Below are 15773 nucleotides of genomic sequence, written 5' to 3' on the forward strand. Positions count from 1 at the left end.
TGCGGCGTGGCTGGAGGGGACAATCCCTGGCTTCAGTCTCGCCACCTGCCCCGCCCCTCGCGGCCGCCGCAAACGCCCACCCGGGGTGCAACGGGAGATGAGGGGGGGGCTCGAAGTTGGAACGCCAGCCCGTATACCTCCAGGAGATGCCCCGCCGAGGCCCCGCGCCCCATGAGGCGGGGTCTTTGCGGGGACTCCCGGGGGCCTGAACACATGCGCCTGACCCTTTAAGGCAAGCCGGGTCGCCACTGCCGCCACCGCGGTTACTAGGGATATAACGTCATGCGCGGGCGGGGAACGTGCGCGCCAGGGCGGAAGCGGAAGGGGCGGGGCTCCGCAGGCCGAGTCTCCGGCGCTGCCACCGCCAGAGTCAGACCGGGGGCCCGAGCGGGCTGAGCCGCTGAGGCAAGATGGTGGACTATAGCGTGTGGGACCACATAGAGGTGTCTGACGATGAGGACGAGACGCACCCCAACATCGACACGGCCAGCCTCTTCCGCTGGCGGCACCAGGTAGAGTGCGCGCGTCCATCCCCTGCCTCCCTCCCCCGCCCCTCCCCCCAGCGCCCGGGACTCCGCTCCAGAGTTCTGACCCCTAGTAGTGCCAGGGACCCCGCCATTGACACCTGGGATTCCCAACGCACAGTCTGGACTTTCAGTATCGCTTGGGGTTCCTCGATTCAACTCCGGACCCCAGAACTGCCAGGGCGCCGAGTCCCTACTAGAGATCTCGGGCCTCCCCTTCGGTTTCTGCATGGAACTCCCACTTGACCCCTAGGGAACCTTTCTCCGAGTCTAAACTGTTAAGCTTTGGGGGTGCTCCTCAGTCCCCTCTGGGACTTTCCACTTGCACGCAGAACTCTGCCTCAGAGTCTGGATCCTGATCCTATTCTGGGAGGCATTTCTGATCTTGGATTTACCATCCGCCCCTCCCAAAATGGTAGAATGCTCAATACTTTGAATTCTTTCTGAGATCTTCTTTCCTAGTTCTTGACAGGGATTCCCCTTCAGATCCAGAGATCCTGCTCCTCCTCCCAACAGAACAAGGAACTGTGTTCTTCCCCGAGATTTCTGTTCCTGGCTTTGGAGTCCAACCCATAGCCAGGACCCCTTCCCTGGAATGCACATGGGTGCTACACCAGGGCCTTCAATCTCATTCAGGCCTGGAGTTTTGGAACCCGTTTCCCCTCCAGACCAAACAACCGGTTCCACTGTGATGGAGCCTTCCTAATACCAGCCACTCTTAGCGTCTCCTACTGTGGACCCCATTTCCCATTATACCAGGAAACCCTACCCCGCAGGGCTTCCGGCCGGTCTTTCCAGAGCCCCTGCCCCTCCTTGGTATTGCAGGCCCAGGCACCACCCACCCCCAACAGTTTCCTGTAGGAGCCTCTGGCAGCCTTGGAATGCCTTATACCAACTCCAGTCCAGCACCCAAACCCACCCGGCCTTCTTCCTGACCCCAGCTCAGTCTGCTGCTCTCAGACACCCAGACTGTACCTGCTCTCACTAGAGAACCGCCCAATTTGATTCCAAATTTACCATCCCTTCTTTTACCTATTTGCCCCCAAATCCAGATCCCAGAACCCTGTCTGGGTGTCCTCCTGCCTCTCTCCCTGCCCAGCAGTGCTCACAGGCCAACAAAACAGCTCTCATAAGTCCTAGTAGTCCAACCTCTTGGTCCCGCAAATCTGAGCTCCTACACCGACGTACTGGTGTATACTATACTCTCACACTGAGGACGAGGGATCTCTCAGAACCTTCCAGTTAGGAATTCCTCACCCCACCCTTGCATAAGGCAACTCCCAGTCAGAACCTCCTAGAACAGCCTTTCCCCATTCCGTGGTGTCTTTTGTCCCTACATCTGGTCTCTAGTCCCATTTCCAATCCTTACCCTACGGCAGCAGTCTCTAGGGGAGTGTACCTGCCAGGCAAGCCACGGAGTAAGAAGAAAGTTCTAGCACTTCCATTTCTTGCTGTGTGTAACATTTTATTACGAAATGCTTAAGATCTGCGCAGAGCTCTAATAAGTCTATTCTTGGGAACACCTACTTCTCTCACATAAAGAGGTTAATCTATACAGCTGTATTGAGAACATTTTGGTCCTGCTGGGTGGCAAGTCACCCTTTATCCACATGGGCAAAGTGAGATTCGGGATTGACTGTAGCAAGGGCATCCTCCCCACCATGCCTTCCTCCCTCCTGGCACAGGACCTTTTCCCGTCCTGCTGAGGACCCTGGAGCTGTAGTGGACCATCGTAGGGGGTGGGGGAGGGGGAGGGGAGATAAGCATCTCCAGCTGTGACAGGCAAGCTTGGGCTCTAATCCCAGCCCTACTGTTTACTGCTGTACTCTCCCTGCCTCCGGAGACCAACCTGAGAATGAAATGAGATTAGGTTCGACAAGAACTTGGCTCAGGGCCTGGGAGGGAGTAAGCAGATGGGACCCGGGAGGTGGGATTAGTGAGAAGGTAGCCTGGTGCGCTTCTGAGTATCAGCCTGCACGCCCGGGGTCCAATCCTGGCTCCGGAATCCAATCCGTTGGCTTACTGTGTGACCTCCGGCGGGTTGTTTGATCTTGTCTCTCAGTTTCCCCAAGCTGGGACTACTAAGGGTATCTGCCTGAAAGGGTCTTTAGGTAGGAGAGGTTACTTTATTTAACTTGTGTGATGTCCTTGGGATAGACATCATCTGGTGAGTGATAAACTCTCTGTAAACTTGAGCCGTTAGCATCATTGTTGTTATTCGGGTGATCCGTGCTCCTGGGAAAGAAAAATTCCAGAGGTATCCAGAAAGGGACAGGGGAGTCTCCCAGGCCCTGCCATGCCCCGCCCCCACCCCCCACCCCCAGCTGCTGTTACTGGTTTCTTGTGACTCCTTTCGTGGAACTGGATGGCACCAAGGTTCTGGGAGCCTCGGGTTTTCTATCTGTAGGGCAGATGGCTGGGGACACCTGCAGCCCCCCCCACCCCACCCCCCCGTCTGCCCTGCCCAGCCTGCTCCAGCCCCTCCCAGAGGTGTAAAGCCCAGGCTGGGCAAGCTGCCGCCCCCATCGGCTCTGAGAGACCTTTATTTAGCTTCAGTCTCCCTGGCGGCCACTCAGAGGACACCGAGAAGAGCTCGGTGGCGGCCCAGCAGGAGTCAGCAGGATGGTAGGTTCCTGCTGCCACCTGAGGCCAGCGATGATGCCAGCCTCTTGACGGCAGGGAGCCTCCTGGGCAACAAAGGCCCATCCCAGGAAGGGGAACGGGCAGGGCCCAGGGCTGCTTTCTCTGGTCCCTCCACAAGAAAAGGCCCTTCTCGGCCTTTATCCACATGGGCAAAGTGAGATTCGGGATTGACTGTAGCAGTCCTGTGGGGCGTGAGAGAAGGCTCCAGGCTTCCTGGTTCCCGCCCACCGCCCGCCTGGCTCCGTGCTAGAACCTGGGGATACGGCCTCCAAGAAGGCCCAGAAGTGAGTCGGGAGACCATTCTGGTGGCAGTGGCTGTGACGGCGGTAACATGGCTGTGACGGCGGTAACAGTGGAGCGTGTTCACTACTGAGTACTGGGTTGCCAGCAGTTTCCTGGGACTAACTCCCGAGGCCCCGTTTCCCAAAGAGGAACCCCAAGGCTTGGAGAGTTTTAAGTGTCTCAGCTAAGGTCACGTTGCCAGTAAGTGGTGGAGCTGGGCGACTGGACTGTGCGGCGCCGACCGCTCCCAGCTACTGAGCATTTACTCTGGGCTGGAAATGGACCTAAACGCTTCAAGTACATTTTCTTGTTTGAGGCCCAGAATGGCCCCCAGAGAGAGAGAGAGAGAAATTGTCCCCTTGGATGGTAGTGGCAGTCGCTAGCACGGGAAAGGGGCTTGCTGAGTATCTAGCACAGCTCTGGACTGTCGACTTGAGCTTCTTATCTCCTTTGCTTCTCCTAGTGCCATCCTGTGAGGTCGGGGCTGTTGTCACCTTTGACAGCTGAGGAAACGGAGGTCCCTAGAGGTTAAGGGATTGACCCAGGGACACCTGGCCTTTACTCGGTGGCTGTGGGTTATGACCCCACATTCGGGGCCCTGCACCTGTCGTCCAGCATCTTATCATGTCATCTGGGGATCATGAAGGGGCCTTGGGGGCACAATGATGTGGCATGGGGGCACTTGGACAAGGCTCTGTCGAAGCTGAGACCCGGGGGCAGAGTAAGTGGAGCAAAGGGAAGAGAGCTCCAGGTGGAAGGAACAGCCTGTGCAGAGGCCACGAGTCAAGAGCGAGCTGGGGCATTTGGGGAACCATGAGGGCCAGCATCTGCCTGGGACCCAGAGTTGGGAGAGGAGAGTGGGACCCAGGCCCCCGTGGGGCCTTGGTGCTATCTGAGCAGCTTGGGGCAAGGGTCAGGGTTCCTGTCTGAACCCAGGCACTCTAGGTGGGGGTGGCGGGAGGGCTGCAGACAGATGTGTGGATTTCAGCGCCTCGCAGCTTCTGAGTCCAGCTTCAGGGAGCAGTGACGGAAGGTAAGGGCGCCTCTCAGGGCTCAGGCAGTGGTTCGAGATTGAGCAGGTACTGCTGAGAGCCGGTGGGGGTGATGGAGCCCAGCTGGGCTGGGGACCAGACGGGGCCATGCTGTGTGACATGGGGTCCGCTGGGGACCTGAGCGAGAAGGGGAATGAAAAGGGACCATCTGAGCTTGGGGAACAGCCGAAGAGGCGGTCTGGGGAGCAACAGCTGGGGAAGGGGGACAGGAGGCTGGTGGTCCCCGAGCTAAGGCTGAAGGAGGTGTGCCGGCCTGGAGACAGAGTAGAAGGGGTCCTGGCAGCAGTCCAGCAGCAGTGCCCTGAGGGGAGCGAATTGGAGAGACATCTAGAAGTGGAAGTAGTCAGGACTGGGTAGCAGAGAGGGAGGGAAGGACAGGGCCAGTGAGCAGGCCTCAGCTGGGGGCAGAGGCGGCTGGAGGAGGTTGCTGGGCAAGGAAGGACACCCGAGTGTCCCTAAGGGCAGCTCTAGGGAGGAGGGGGAGCCTGAGACCCCCATCCAGTATTTCATCATTTTATTCATCCAACAAATGTTTCCCATGTGTGCGGTGTGTGTGAGATACAAGAGTGAGCAGATCCCCGCCACCATGGAGCCAGTATCCCCGGAGCGGGACAGCGTCGATAACACAATAAATAATTATCACCAGGCGTTAGTAGGTAATGAGTGCTGAGGAGGAAGGTGACACAGGGCGAGAGTAAGGGGAGGTTGCCAGCAGGGTGGTCAGGGGAGGGCCTCATCTGTAAAGTGACCTTTGAGCAAAGATGGTAAGGATATAAGGGAGTAAGTGGTATTGGGAGGTGGAATCTGAACAGAGAGCTTTCCAGGCTGAGGAAACAGCCAATGCAAAGGCCCTGAGGTTGGAAGTGGGTTGGAGAAAGGGTGAGGCAGCCAGTGTGACTGAGGGGAGGGGAAGACCGTCCAGGGCCTTGTGGGTGGGTCATGGGTAGGACTTGGGCTTTTGCTGAGTGTGGTAGATGGCCCGGAGGGTGCCTGGGTGGGGGGTATGACGACGTGCACAGACGCAGTTGTGTGCAGGTGTACTGGTGGGGGTGGAAGCCGGCCATCCGGGCCACAGAGGGTGGCGCATACATTCCCTGGGCCATCCCAGGTGCAGTGAGTAGAGCCCTGGGTGGGGTGGAGCTGAGGTCCAGGGACTAGCCCTTCCCCCCCAGTGACGGGCTGTGTATCTACCCCCAGGCCCGGGTGGAGCGCATGGAGCAGTTCCAGAAGGAGAAGGAGGAGCTGGACAGGGGCTGCCGCGAGTGCCGGCGCAAGGTGGCTGAGTGCCAGCGGAAGCTGAAGGAGCTGGAGGTGGCCGAGGGCGAGGGCAGCAAGGTGGAGCTCGAGCGGCTGCAGGCTGAGGCTCAGCAGCTGCGTAAGGAGGAGCGGAGCTGGGAGCAGAAGCTGGAGGAGATGCGCAAGAAGGAGAAGAACATGCCCTGGAACGTGGACACGCTCAGCAAGGACGGCTTCAGCAAGGTGGGGGGGGCGGGGCTTCCCCTCCCGCAGGGGCGGGGTGCTGCGTGCTGGTCAGGGGTAGGTGGTGGGCGGCAGGTCAAGGTGGGCACGGGCTGGTGGGGGTGGAGGGATAGGTGTGCGGGGCTGGGCGGATGAAGCACCCCACTGGTACCGCCCCTCTGATCTGCCCGAAGGCCCTAGTCCGAGGCCACACCTGCCATACCCTGGCTCCCGCCACACTGATGCTCATGACACCGGCACCGCCTCCGCCGTGGAAGGGATGGGCACTGCGGCCTCGGCCCGCCCGGCCGCGCTGGAGGTGCCCTGCGGCCTCGCCCCAGCCCACTCCCCCTCTCGCCCCACCACAGAGCATGGTCAATACCAAGCCAGAGCCGGCGGAGGAGGAGTCGGAGGAGGTGAGGGAGCAGAAACACAAAACCTTCGTGGAGAAGTACGAGAAACAGATCAAGCACTTTGGTGAGTTGGGCGCGGGGTGGAGGGGCCCGCTGCTGCTGGGGCGTGGGGTGCGCGTGGCAGGGGCCGGCCCTCTGCCTCCGGGGCCCTTCAGCACCTTGCCGACGCCTTCCCGTAGGCATGCTTCGCCGCTGGGATGACAGCCAAAAGTACCTGTCGGACAATGTCCACCTCGTGTGCGAGGAAACGGCCAACTACCTGGTCATCTGGTGCATTGACCTGGAGGTGGAGGAGGTGAGCAGAGGCTGCCCCGGGGCTGGGGAAGAGCCGTTGTCCCGAGACTGCCCCTCGGTGACCTGGTGCGTCTGTTCCCTCTCGCAGAAATGTGCGCTCATGGAGCAGGTGGCACACCAGACCATCGTCATGCAGTTCATCCTGGAGCTCGCCAAGAGCCTGAAGGTGGATCCCCGGGCCTGCTTCCGGCAGTTCTTCACTAAGATCAAGGTAGCGTGCCCAGGAGCCGGGCCGGGCTGGGGTGTGGCCCTCTGTGGCGCACCAGCCTCAGTCTGCAGCAGGGGTGTCCGCGCGTCCGCTCGGGCTCCCGGCCGCGGGATCGGAGCCTGCTGTAGCAGGGGAGGGCAGAGGTGTGGAGGGGCCGGTGGCCAGCTCCCAGGCAGTTTGAAAGACAGGGTTAAGGGACAGAGTCAAGGACGCCTCAGGGCTCCTCAGCTGAGCGCCTGGAAGAACAGGGCGGCCCATGCTGGGGCTGGGGGGACTGAGGCCAGGGCAGCCCGTGCGGAGTGGTCCAGAGTGCGAGCAAGCCATGTTGAGTTTGAGGTGCCTGCCGTCCCCACAGGCGGTCGTGGAGGAGGTGAGCGTCGCCGGTCTGTGGCTCGGGGGATGGGGTAGGCAGGTGGTTGTTAGCGCAGAGATGGCAGAGCCGGCAAGGAGACTGCACGGGCCTATGCGGGCTGATCTGGGCGCGGCCCCGTGAACAGCTCTCGGCCCCCGACCCTGCAGACCGCCGACCGCCAGTACATGGAGGGCTTCAACGATGAACTTGAGGCCTTCAAGGAGCGTGTGCGGGGCCGCGCCAAGCTGCGAATCGAGAAGGCCATGAAGGAGTACGAGGAGGAGGAGCGCAAGAAGCGGCTGGGCCCTGGCGGCTTGGACCCCGTTGAAGTCTATGAGTCTCTCCCTGAGGTGCGGCTCCCCTGTCCCCAGGTGGGGGGCTGGGGGGGCAGCAGGGAGGACCCCTGGGGACTTAGGCCCTGACCCCCAGCCCTTCTGCACCCGCAGGAACTTCAGAAATGCTTTGACGTGAAGGATGTGCAGATGCTCCAAGATGCCATCAGCAAGATGGACCCCACCGTGAGTAACGGCACCCCAGGGCCACACTCCAGCCCCACTCCCGGCTGCCCCGGGAGAGTCTGTCACCCTGTGGCCCGCACGGGAGGCAGCCAGGCTTCCTTTCACACACTTCTACTGTGTGACCACCCCCAGAGGTGAACACGGCGTTTTCAGCATGTCCCCTGCCGCCGAGTGTCACTGCCCCTGTGAGCCATTTACGAGCCTAGTGGTCCCGCCAGGTTGCCTCACCTTCATCCAAGGAAGGGGCGTTCCTCCCCAGCCTGGGTTACCCCATCAAACCACAGTTTCTTTGGAGACTGACCTGGAGAATGCTTGGGGGCGCTGAGCACGTGGTACACGTCACCTGTCACTGTACTTGCCCGGCGTGGGGCTTGAACTCATGACCCCAGATCAAGAGTCACGTGCTCTACTGATGGAGCCAGCCAGGCGTCCCCAGCTGCTGCTGCTTTTAGGAGCAGTGATGGTGCTGGTGGACGGGACTCTGTATCTTCATAGATCTCGGTTTGACCCGTGCCTGCTGCTTGCCTCACTGGTTGGCCACACTAGTTTCCTCATCTGTGAAATGGGTCTAGTTGCAGGACCTGGCCCAGGATTTCTAGAAGCTTCCATGAAAAAGGATCTCTAGACCGAGGCTCCATGTCTGTCTTTAAAAGTAAAGTTTTATTGGAACGCAACTCTCATTCTGGACGTACACTGTTTAAATTTGCGTTAATGTTAAATGAAACGGAAAGGTCTGTTCCTCACCGGCACTGGCTGTGGCTGAAGGACTTGGCAGGCACACGTGCAGATTGCAGACCATTCCCATCATTGCAGAATCCCCTAGACAGCTCTGGTCTAGAACAAGCAGTGAGCAGGTTGAAAGATGTGCAGGGGGTAGGGGGGTGCAGGGGGTGGGTGGGCAGCCCGGCCTCACTCGCCATCCTTCTCCCCACAGGATGCGAAGTACCACATGCAGCGCTGCATTGACTCCGGCCTCTGGGTCCCCAACTCCAAGTCCAGCGAGGCCAAGGATGGGGAGGAGGCGGGCCCCGGGGACCCCTTGCTGGAAGCCAGCCCCAAGCCAGGCGACAAGAAGGATGTCAGCGCCTAACTCGCCTCAGCTGCTGCCCACCTGCCTGCAGGCCCCCGTGTGCCCCTCTTCAGAAAACAGAAATAGATGCCGTCTCCCCAGCTCCTGGCTTCCTCCACTTTCGCCTCCTGCCCTGCCTGGGGCCGGGAGAGGGCCTGTCCCTGCCCCCACTGCCCCCACCTCCAGTGCTCATCCAAGTCTCTGCTTTGAGTCAAGGGGCTTCACTGCTTGCAGGAGGCTACCCCTCCCCCATCAGCATTATGCCAAAGGCCTAGGGGTCCAGGGAGGGGTGGAGGTCGCTAGGCTGGTTCCTGGGGTGGGGGTGGGGGTCTCCAGCCCAGAGGCCTGCTCTAGTCACTATGGGCTCTGTTTTCACTGTTCATCTGCTGTCGGAGTCTTCTATATGGTAAACAGCAATGATCTTCCAATAAAGGATTTCAGATGCTCAGGGGGGCGTCTCGAGGGCTGTGGACACAGCTCTTCTCGTGGAGTGGGGGGAAACCCAGTGAGTGTTGGAGGCCTGGCCTGCGGTGCCTCAGGCTTTATCCTCCAGCTGTCTGGGCAGCTCCCTCTGTTCGGATTCCAGGCCCTTGCACGTGCTGTTCCACTGCCTACAACATTCTTCCCCAGGGTTCCTTTACCTTGGAGTTCTCAGCCCCACCCCGCACTCTATGGCTTGGCCCCCAGGCCCCCTGCCCCATTCAGGAGCATCGTCCATCTCTGATCACTGCCCTTTGCATCCATGGCCTCCAGTTGGGTCCAGATCCCATCCCCTCTGGCCTGCAGCCCACCCCTGCCACTTCCACTATCCCCCCCCCACCCCAGTCCACATCAGACCCCAACAGGCAGTGGCTAGAGGGGAGCCAGGAGTCAAGTCCCATCCCTCCCTGAGAGCAGAAGCCTGAAGTCCTCTCTGCAGCGCTCTCTGCCCCAGTCTCTTCCTGTCCCCCCGCTCCACTCTCCCCCTCTCCTGCTCCCTCCTTGCAGGTCCTGAGCACTTTAAATTTCTGTATCAGTGTGACCTTGGGCAACTTACTCAGCCTCTGTATACCTCCCCCTCTGCACAATGAGTAATGTTAGTGCCTTTCTCCTGGGGACTTAGTGCTAAAATGAGATCATGCCACAGGCAAGCAGGGCGCCTGGCACTTAAATGCTCAAAATGTGGGCCTTGGCGTGTGCCTGTCCCTCTCCCCGGACACCCCTGCACCCCTCGTGAGGCTCCTTTAAAAAGTAATGAAATATTTGGGCCACGTGAAAGGGCTTAAAGAATAGTACAGTGAGCAAGGACACCATTTTAGGATGAAGCCCAGCAGGGAGGCTGTCTGCCTGCCCCTTCCAGGGGGTCGCACCCTGGCAGCTGCTTACCCCTCGGACCAGAGCTCGGTGCCGCTTCCTCCCCAGGGCCCTCCCTGGCCCACCTGAGTTGCCCCTCACGTGCAGTCAGGCAGGTTGTCTCACCTGCCATGTGCCAAGCTTTGCCGGTCTGTGTGCTGTCCTCTCCCTCGGGCTGGCCCTGAGATACAGTGCCCTGGATGGATCCGGCCTCAGTGGGCACTCGGTAAACCTCCGCTGAAGCGAAGAGCCAGTAGATGCTGTTGTGTGCAAGCTGATTGCCACCAGGGGGCAGTGGTGAGCTGCGGGCATCCCCTAAAACTTTTATACGGTGGGCATGGCGACCATCTGGAGGGCTTGGGGAGGAGGAAGGCATTCCTAAGGCCCTGGGGAAACCTTGGCCATCCAGGATAGGCGACTTCATTATTTACTGTGAAAACTTTCAAAGGTGGAATCCATATTACTGGTTTTTCCTTTTGCCTCAGGCTCTAATATAACTCAGTACTGTTAATGAATCTCTACTTAAAATTTCAGTATTTTGTTCATGGGTGTTCTTTTGTTCACATTAATTGTGCTTTTTAAAAAATACTTCATTAAAGTATTTATCTTGGTTACTGAGGTTTTGGGCGCCCTCTTTACTTTTCATGCCTCACCTCCTGCACCATAGTGTCGGCTCTCTTAAGAAAGGATTTAAAACATCAAATGCTATTAAGAGACACTCAAGGGGCGCCTGGGTGGCTCAGTGGGTTAAGCCTCTGCCTTTGGCTCAGGTCATGATCCCAGGTCCTGGGTTCAAGCCCCACATCGGGCTCTCTGCTCAGTAGGGAGCCTGCTTCCTCCTCTCTCTCTGCCTGCCTCTCTGCCTACTTGTGATTTCTCTCTGTCAAAACAGATAAATAAAATCTTTTAAAAAAAAAAAAAAGAGACACTCAAGAACTAGCTCTGTCTGTCCGCCCTCCACCCAGGTGGTTCCCCGCCCCCAGTCACAGGCGCCCAGGGGAACCAACTGTCCATGCTTTCTTGTGACTCTTTCCAAGATTTTCTTTTTACAAAATTGAATGCATTTTGTTCTTTAATTGAATGTGTTCTTATCCCCTCTCCTCTTCTTTACCTGAAACATAGCATGTTTCACTGTCTGAAATGCATCTTGCTTTTTTGACTGAACAGTTGACCTGCAGACCCACCTTTATCAGTCCATCACCACTTCCTCATTCTTTCTACCCTGTGTGGAAAGCTATAGGGTGTGTCTTTCTTGGGGTTGATTTCATTCAGGGCTTTCCAGTCTCTCTTTTTACAAGCAAGAAATACCCTTGTGCACCGTTTCCCGTAAGCACAGGCATCCTACCTATAGGAAAAATTCCCAGAAGCAGGATTGCTGGGTCTTAAGTGAGAGAAACAGAGTTCAACTCAAAAGGGTTTCACAGAACAAACTGTAATGAAGGGATTCGTGTCAGGGATGTCAGCGGGGTTGTGGAACCAACAAATTCATATGGAACGTATTCGTTTTCTATAGCTGGTGTGACATAACTGCAGACTTAGCGTCTTCAACACAAACGTACTGTCTTCCAGTTCTGTTGCTCAGAAGCCTGACATAAGCCTCACTGGGTTAAAATCGGGACATTGGCAGAGCAGCAATCCTTCCAGAAGCTCCGAGTAGGATCCATTTCCTTGCCTTGCCCAGCTTCTAGAAGCTGCTTCCATTCCTTGGCTCCTGGCCCTTCCTCTATCTACAAAGATGGCAAAGATAAGTCAGGGGGCGCCTGGGTGGCTCAGTGGGTTGGGGCCTCTGCCTTCAGCTCAGGTCATGATCCCAGGGTCCTGGGATCGAGCCCCGCATTGGGCTCTCTGCTCGGTGGGGAGCCTGCTTCCCTTCCTCTCTCTCTGCCTGCCTCTCTGCCTACTTGTGATCTCTGTCAAATAAATAATAAAATCTTAAAAAAAAAAAAAAAGTCAGGCCTTCATATCATATCACTCTGATTTCTTTTTCTGTCTCCCCCTTCCATTTTTTTTTTTAAGTTAAGATTTTTAATTTTATTTATTTGAGATAGAGTGGGAAGAGGGGCAGTGGGAAAGGGACAGAGAGAATCTGAAGCAGACTCCATGCTTAGTGCAGGCCTGACTCGGGCTGGATCTCATGACCGTGAGATCTCGACCTGAGCCAAGACTAAGAGTCAGTCACCCAACCGATTGAGCCACCCAGGTGTCCTCCCCACCCTCCAACCCCACCCCCGCCTCCTCCACCTTTGAGGATCCTTGTGATTACCTTGAGCCCAACAGGATAATCTTCTTACCTGAAGGCCATCTGATTAGCATTCTCAATTTCCATCTGCAATTTTGCTTATTTATTTTTTAAAATATTTAATTTATTTATTTGTCAGAGAGACAGAGAACACGAGCACGGGGAGGGGCAGAGGGAGAAGCAGGCTCCCTGATGACCAAACTGCCCGATGTGGGACTCGATCCCATGGCCCTGGGATCATGGCCTGAGAGGAAGGCATCTGCTTAACTGACTGATCCGCCCAGGCATCCCTCCATCTACAATTTTTTAAAAAGGATTTTATTTATATATTTGACAGAGAGAGAGAGATAGTGAGAAAGAGAGCACAAGCAGGGGGAACGGCAGGCAGGTAGGCAGGCAGGCAGAGGGAGAGGGAGAAGCAGTCTCCCTGCCGAGCAGGAAGCCCAATGTGGGGCTGGATCCCAGGACCCTGGGATCATGACCAGAGCCTAAAGCAGCCACTTAACTGACTGAGCCACCCAGGCGCCCCTCCATCCGCAAATTTAATTCTCCCTTTTTATGCTTCTCCCTAACGAAGCATAACCTATTCACAGATTCCAGGGATTAATTAGTTCCTAATGGGCTTTTTGGGGGGTCTGTTACTCTGCCTGCTACAGGGAGGCACCACATCCAGGGCTCGGGTGCAGGGGCAGGAAACAGAATTAGCAGAACTCATTGAGATCTGGAGCCACAAGGAAGGCACTCCTTGCAGAACATGTGGTCCCAGAGGTACAATCACTGCCCAAACTGTGCCCAGCAGGAAGGGAGCAGGGGACTAGATATCACTCCATGGTTCTCCCACTTCTGGTCTCTGGCCAGGCTTCCCCGTTGGCAGAACCCACCCGAAGCTGGGTGCAGCACTTTGACTACTTCTGGCCACAAGAGGAAGTCCTCAGTATCATAGGCAACAAATACCTAGACAACAACAAATAGCCTAGAACAAGTTCCTCCAGTCCTTGATACGCTTTATTTGGCTAACTTCTTCCCTCCCTACCACTTAGCACCTTGCAACATATCATAAAACCCACTTACTAGTATTTATATCGTTTACATCCACTCCCCGGAGGCAGGGATTCCTGTGTTTTGTTCATGGCTACATCGTCAGATCCTAGAGCACAGCACACAGTAGGCACTCCATAAGTGTGTGTTTTTAAATTGTGGTGAAATGTACATTCCATGAAATTAACCATTTTGGGATGTGCCATTCAGTGGCTTTAACTACAGGAAACTGTTGCCGTTAAACACTTAATCCCCCATTCATAAAATATCTGTAATTTTGTGGGACGCCTGGGTGGCTCAGTCAGTTAAATGTCTGCCTTCAGCCCAGGTCATGATTCCCCGGGGTTTTGGGATCGAGTCCTGCATCAGCTCTCTGCTCAGCGGGGAGCTTGTTTCTCCCTCTACCTCCACCTGCTGCTCTACCCACTTGTGCTCTCTCTCTCTAGCAAATGAATAAATGAAGTCTTTTTAAAGAATCTGTAATTTTGTGACTGGTTTATTTCAACTAGCATAACATTTTCAAGATTCATCCGTGGTGTAGCATGTACCAATTTCATTCCATTTTACAGCTGAATCATTTTGCATCGTAGGATACAATTTCTTTGCATATACAGCCCCAATGTGGAATTGCTGGATTACATGGTAATTCTACACTTAACTTTAGGAACCACCAAACCATAAACATATTCTGAATTCAGTAATTCAATGTCAGGGACCCAGAAGCAGAGTAAGAACTTGTCCTCAAAATCCTTTTCTGCCTTTTCAATTCAGAACCATGTGAGTGAATTACTTACTTAAAATAAGCAATTCTTTAAGAAAAGAAAGACGATGTAAGAACATTTCTTGGCACCACTTGGAAACCACATAACTGTCCATCCATGGGAGAAGAGACAGATAAACTGTAGCCTACTTTAAAAATTTTTTTTAAAACTTACTTATTTATTAGAGAGAGAGAGAGGGAGACAGAGCTTGTGTGGGGGAGGAGCAGAGAAAGAGGGAGAAGCAGACTCCCCGCTGAGCAGGGAGCCCAACTGGGGATTCGATCCCAGGACCCCGGGATCATGACCTGAACTGAAGGCAGACGCTTAACTGCCTGAGCCACGCAGGTGCCCCAACACAATGTTTTCCAGGTTCATCCAAGTTATGGCATGTGTCAGAGCTTCATTCCTTGTAATGACCAAAAGTTCCCCCGTATGGCTAGACCACATTTTGTTTATCCATTCATTGATTGATGGACACCTGAGTGGTTTCTGCCTGTCATCTAGCTGATGTTTTCATGTATTTCCAACCCCTCGTTGAGTGCCTGCGATATGTCCTAATCAAACAATTCTGCAAAATAGATCTATATGCAGGGGAAAGGAAAGATCACCAAAAACTATCATTAATTGAAAAAGGTAACGGCCCTCACTCTGTACTCCGGTTCCAAGATCTCACGTGTACTTCCCTGTTTGAGGTCTCTGACATATCTCAGAGTTTGCGACTCCAATTAGCCCCATTCTGCAGAGTAGGAGATGGGTATGAGCAGTTAAATGTTTGCCCAGGATCCCACAGTGGCTGAGCTGGGATACAAACCCAGAGTTTCTGGTTCCAGCCTTCGTGTGTGTAACTCTTGTTTCCTCCCAAGTAAGGAATGCCCAGTTTAAGGCTGCTCGTGGGAATTTCCTGGAGGCATGTATTCACATATGTACCCAACAGGGTATGGCACTTCCTTGGAAGGATTCCCAGGAAACTGACCAGCCTCATGGCTGTTTTGGGGGAAGGCGCTGACTGTTCCATGAACCCTCCAATTCAAAAGAACACAAAGGGGTTTTTTTTTAAATTCACCGACTGGACTCTTGGCTTTTGCCTGGGCTGGTGGGAGCTCTGGGAGGCCCCTCCCTGCAGGGTCAGGGGAATCCCCCAATTCTAGCTTCCTCCTAAACACCCGCGAGGGACTGGTGACCAATTGTTCTATTTTGCTCAGGACTGTCCCAGGACAACCCCGAAAGTCCCTAGTGGTAATCTCACTCAATCCTGGGCAAACCCTGATGGTTGGTGGGGTGACCCGGAGTGCCCCTGCTGGGCCTGGAAACGTCTGTGATGGAGGAGTTTGCAAAGGCGGCCTTGGGCCCTGGGGGCAGGACACTAGCCTTGCCCGCAGTCTCTGTAGTCTCCTTCTTCTTCAGCTGTCAGGTGGGTGTGCTGGTCCCACTTTAAGAGAAACTGAAAGAGCTTGGTGAATTCTAAGCACATGCAGTCTGGGACAGTGTGAGCCGGAATTATCTTCTTATTACTGGGGTTATTAGCATCATTATTATTATCAGTCATCATAGCCACCTGCCACTTCCTGTCCCCCTGGGATGCTGGACACC

General features: G+C 55.6%; 1 protein-coding gene across 1 annotated transcript; it reads left to right on the forward strand.

Annotated features, from left to right (window-relative positions):
* The first annotated feature begins 325 nt into the window (after positions 1 to 325).
* Positions 326 to 9261, forward strand: LOC111162447 (cell division cycle 37). Its single transcript, XM_022526878.1, has 8 exons — positions 326 to 512; positions 5699 to 5980; positions 6328 to 6436; positions 6552 to 6667; positions 6755 to 6877; positions 7394 to 7576; positions 7673 to 7744; positions 8679 to 9261. The coding sequence occupies exons 1-8, from the start codon at positions 411 to 413 to the stop codon at positions 8832 to 8834; spliced, it is 1143 nt and encodes a 380-aa protein (XP_022382586.1). The 5' UTR covers positions 326 to 410; the 3' UTR covers positions 8835 to 9261.
* Positions 9262 to 15773: the final 6512 nt, after the last annotated feature.

This window comes from Enhydra lutris, unplaced genomic scaffold, assembly GCF_002288905.1.
Source record: "Enhydra lutris kenyoni isolate GAN:26980312 unplaced genomic scaffold, ASM228890v2 scaffoldscaffold92, whole genome shotgun sequence".
In the NCBI taxonomy this organism is placed as follows: domain Eukaryota; kingdom Metazoa; phylum Chordata; class Mammalia; order Carnivora; family Mustelidae; genus Enhydra; species Enhydra lutris.

Bases quoted from the DNA above. Each gene is read 5' to 3' on its own strand.
- LOC111162447 (XM_022526878.1), top strand. From the start codon at position 411: ATGGTGGACTATAGCGTGTGGGACCACATAGAGGTGTCTGACGATGAG. The intron at 6,437-6,551 runs GTGAGTTGGGCG...GCCTTCCCGTAG, and splicing joins GAAACAGATCAAGCACTTTG to GCATGCTTCGCCGCTGGGAT. The intron at 7,577-7,672 runs GTGCGGCTCCCC...CTGCACCCGCAG, and splicing joins TCTATGAGTCTCTCCCTGAG to GAACTTCAGAAATGCTTTGA.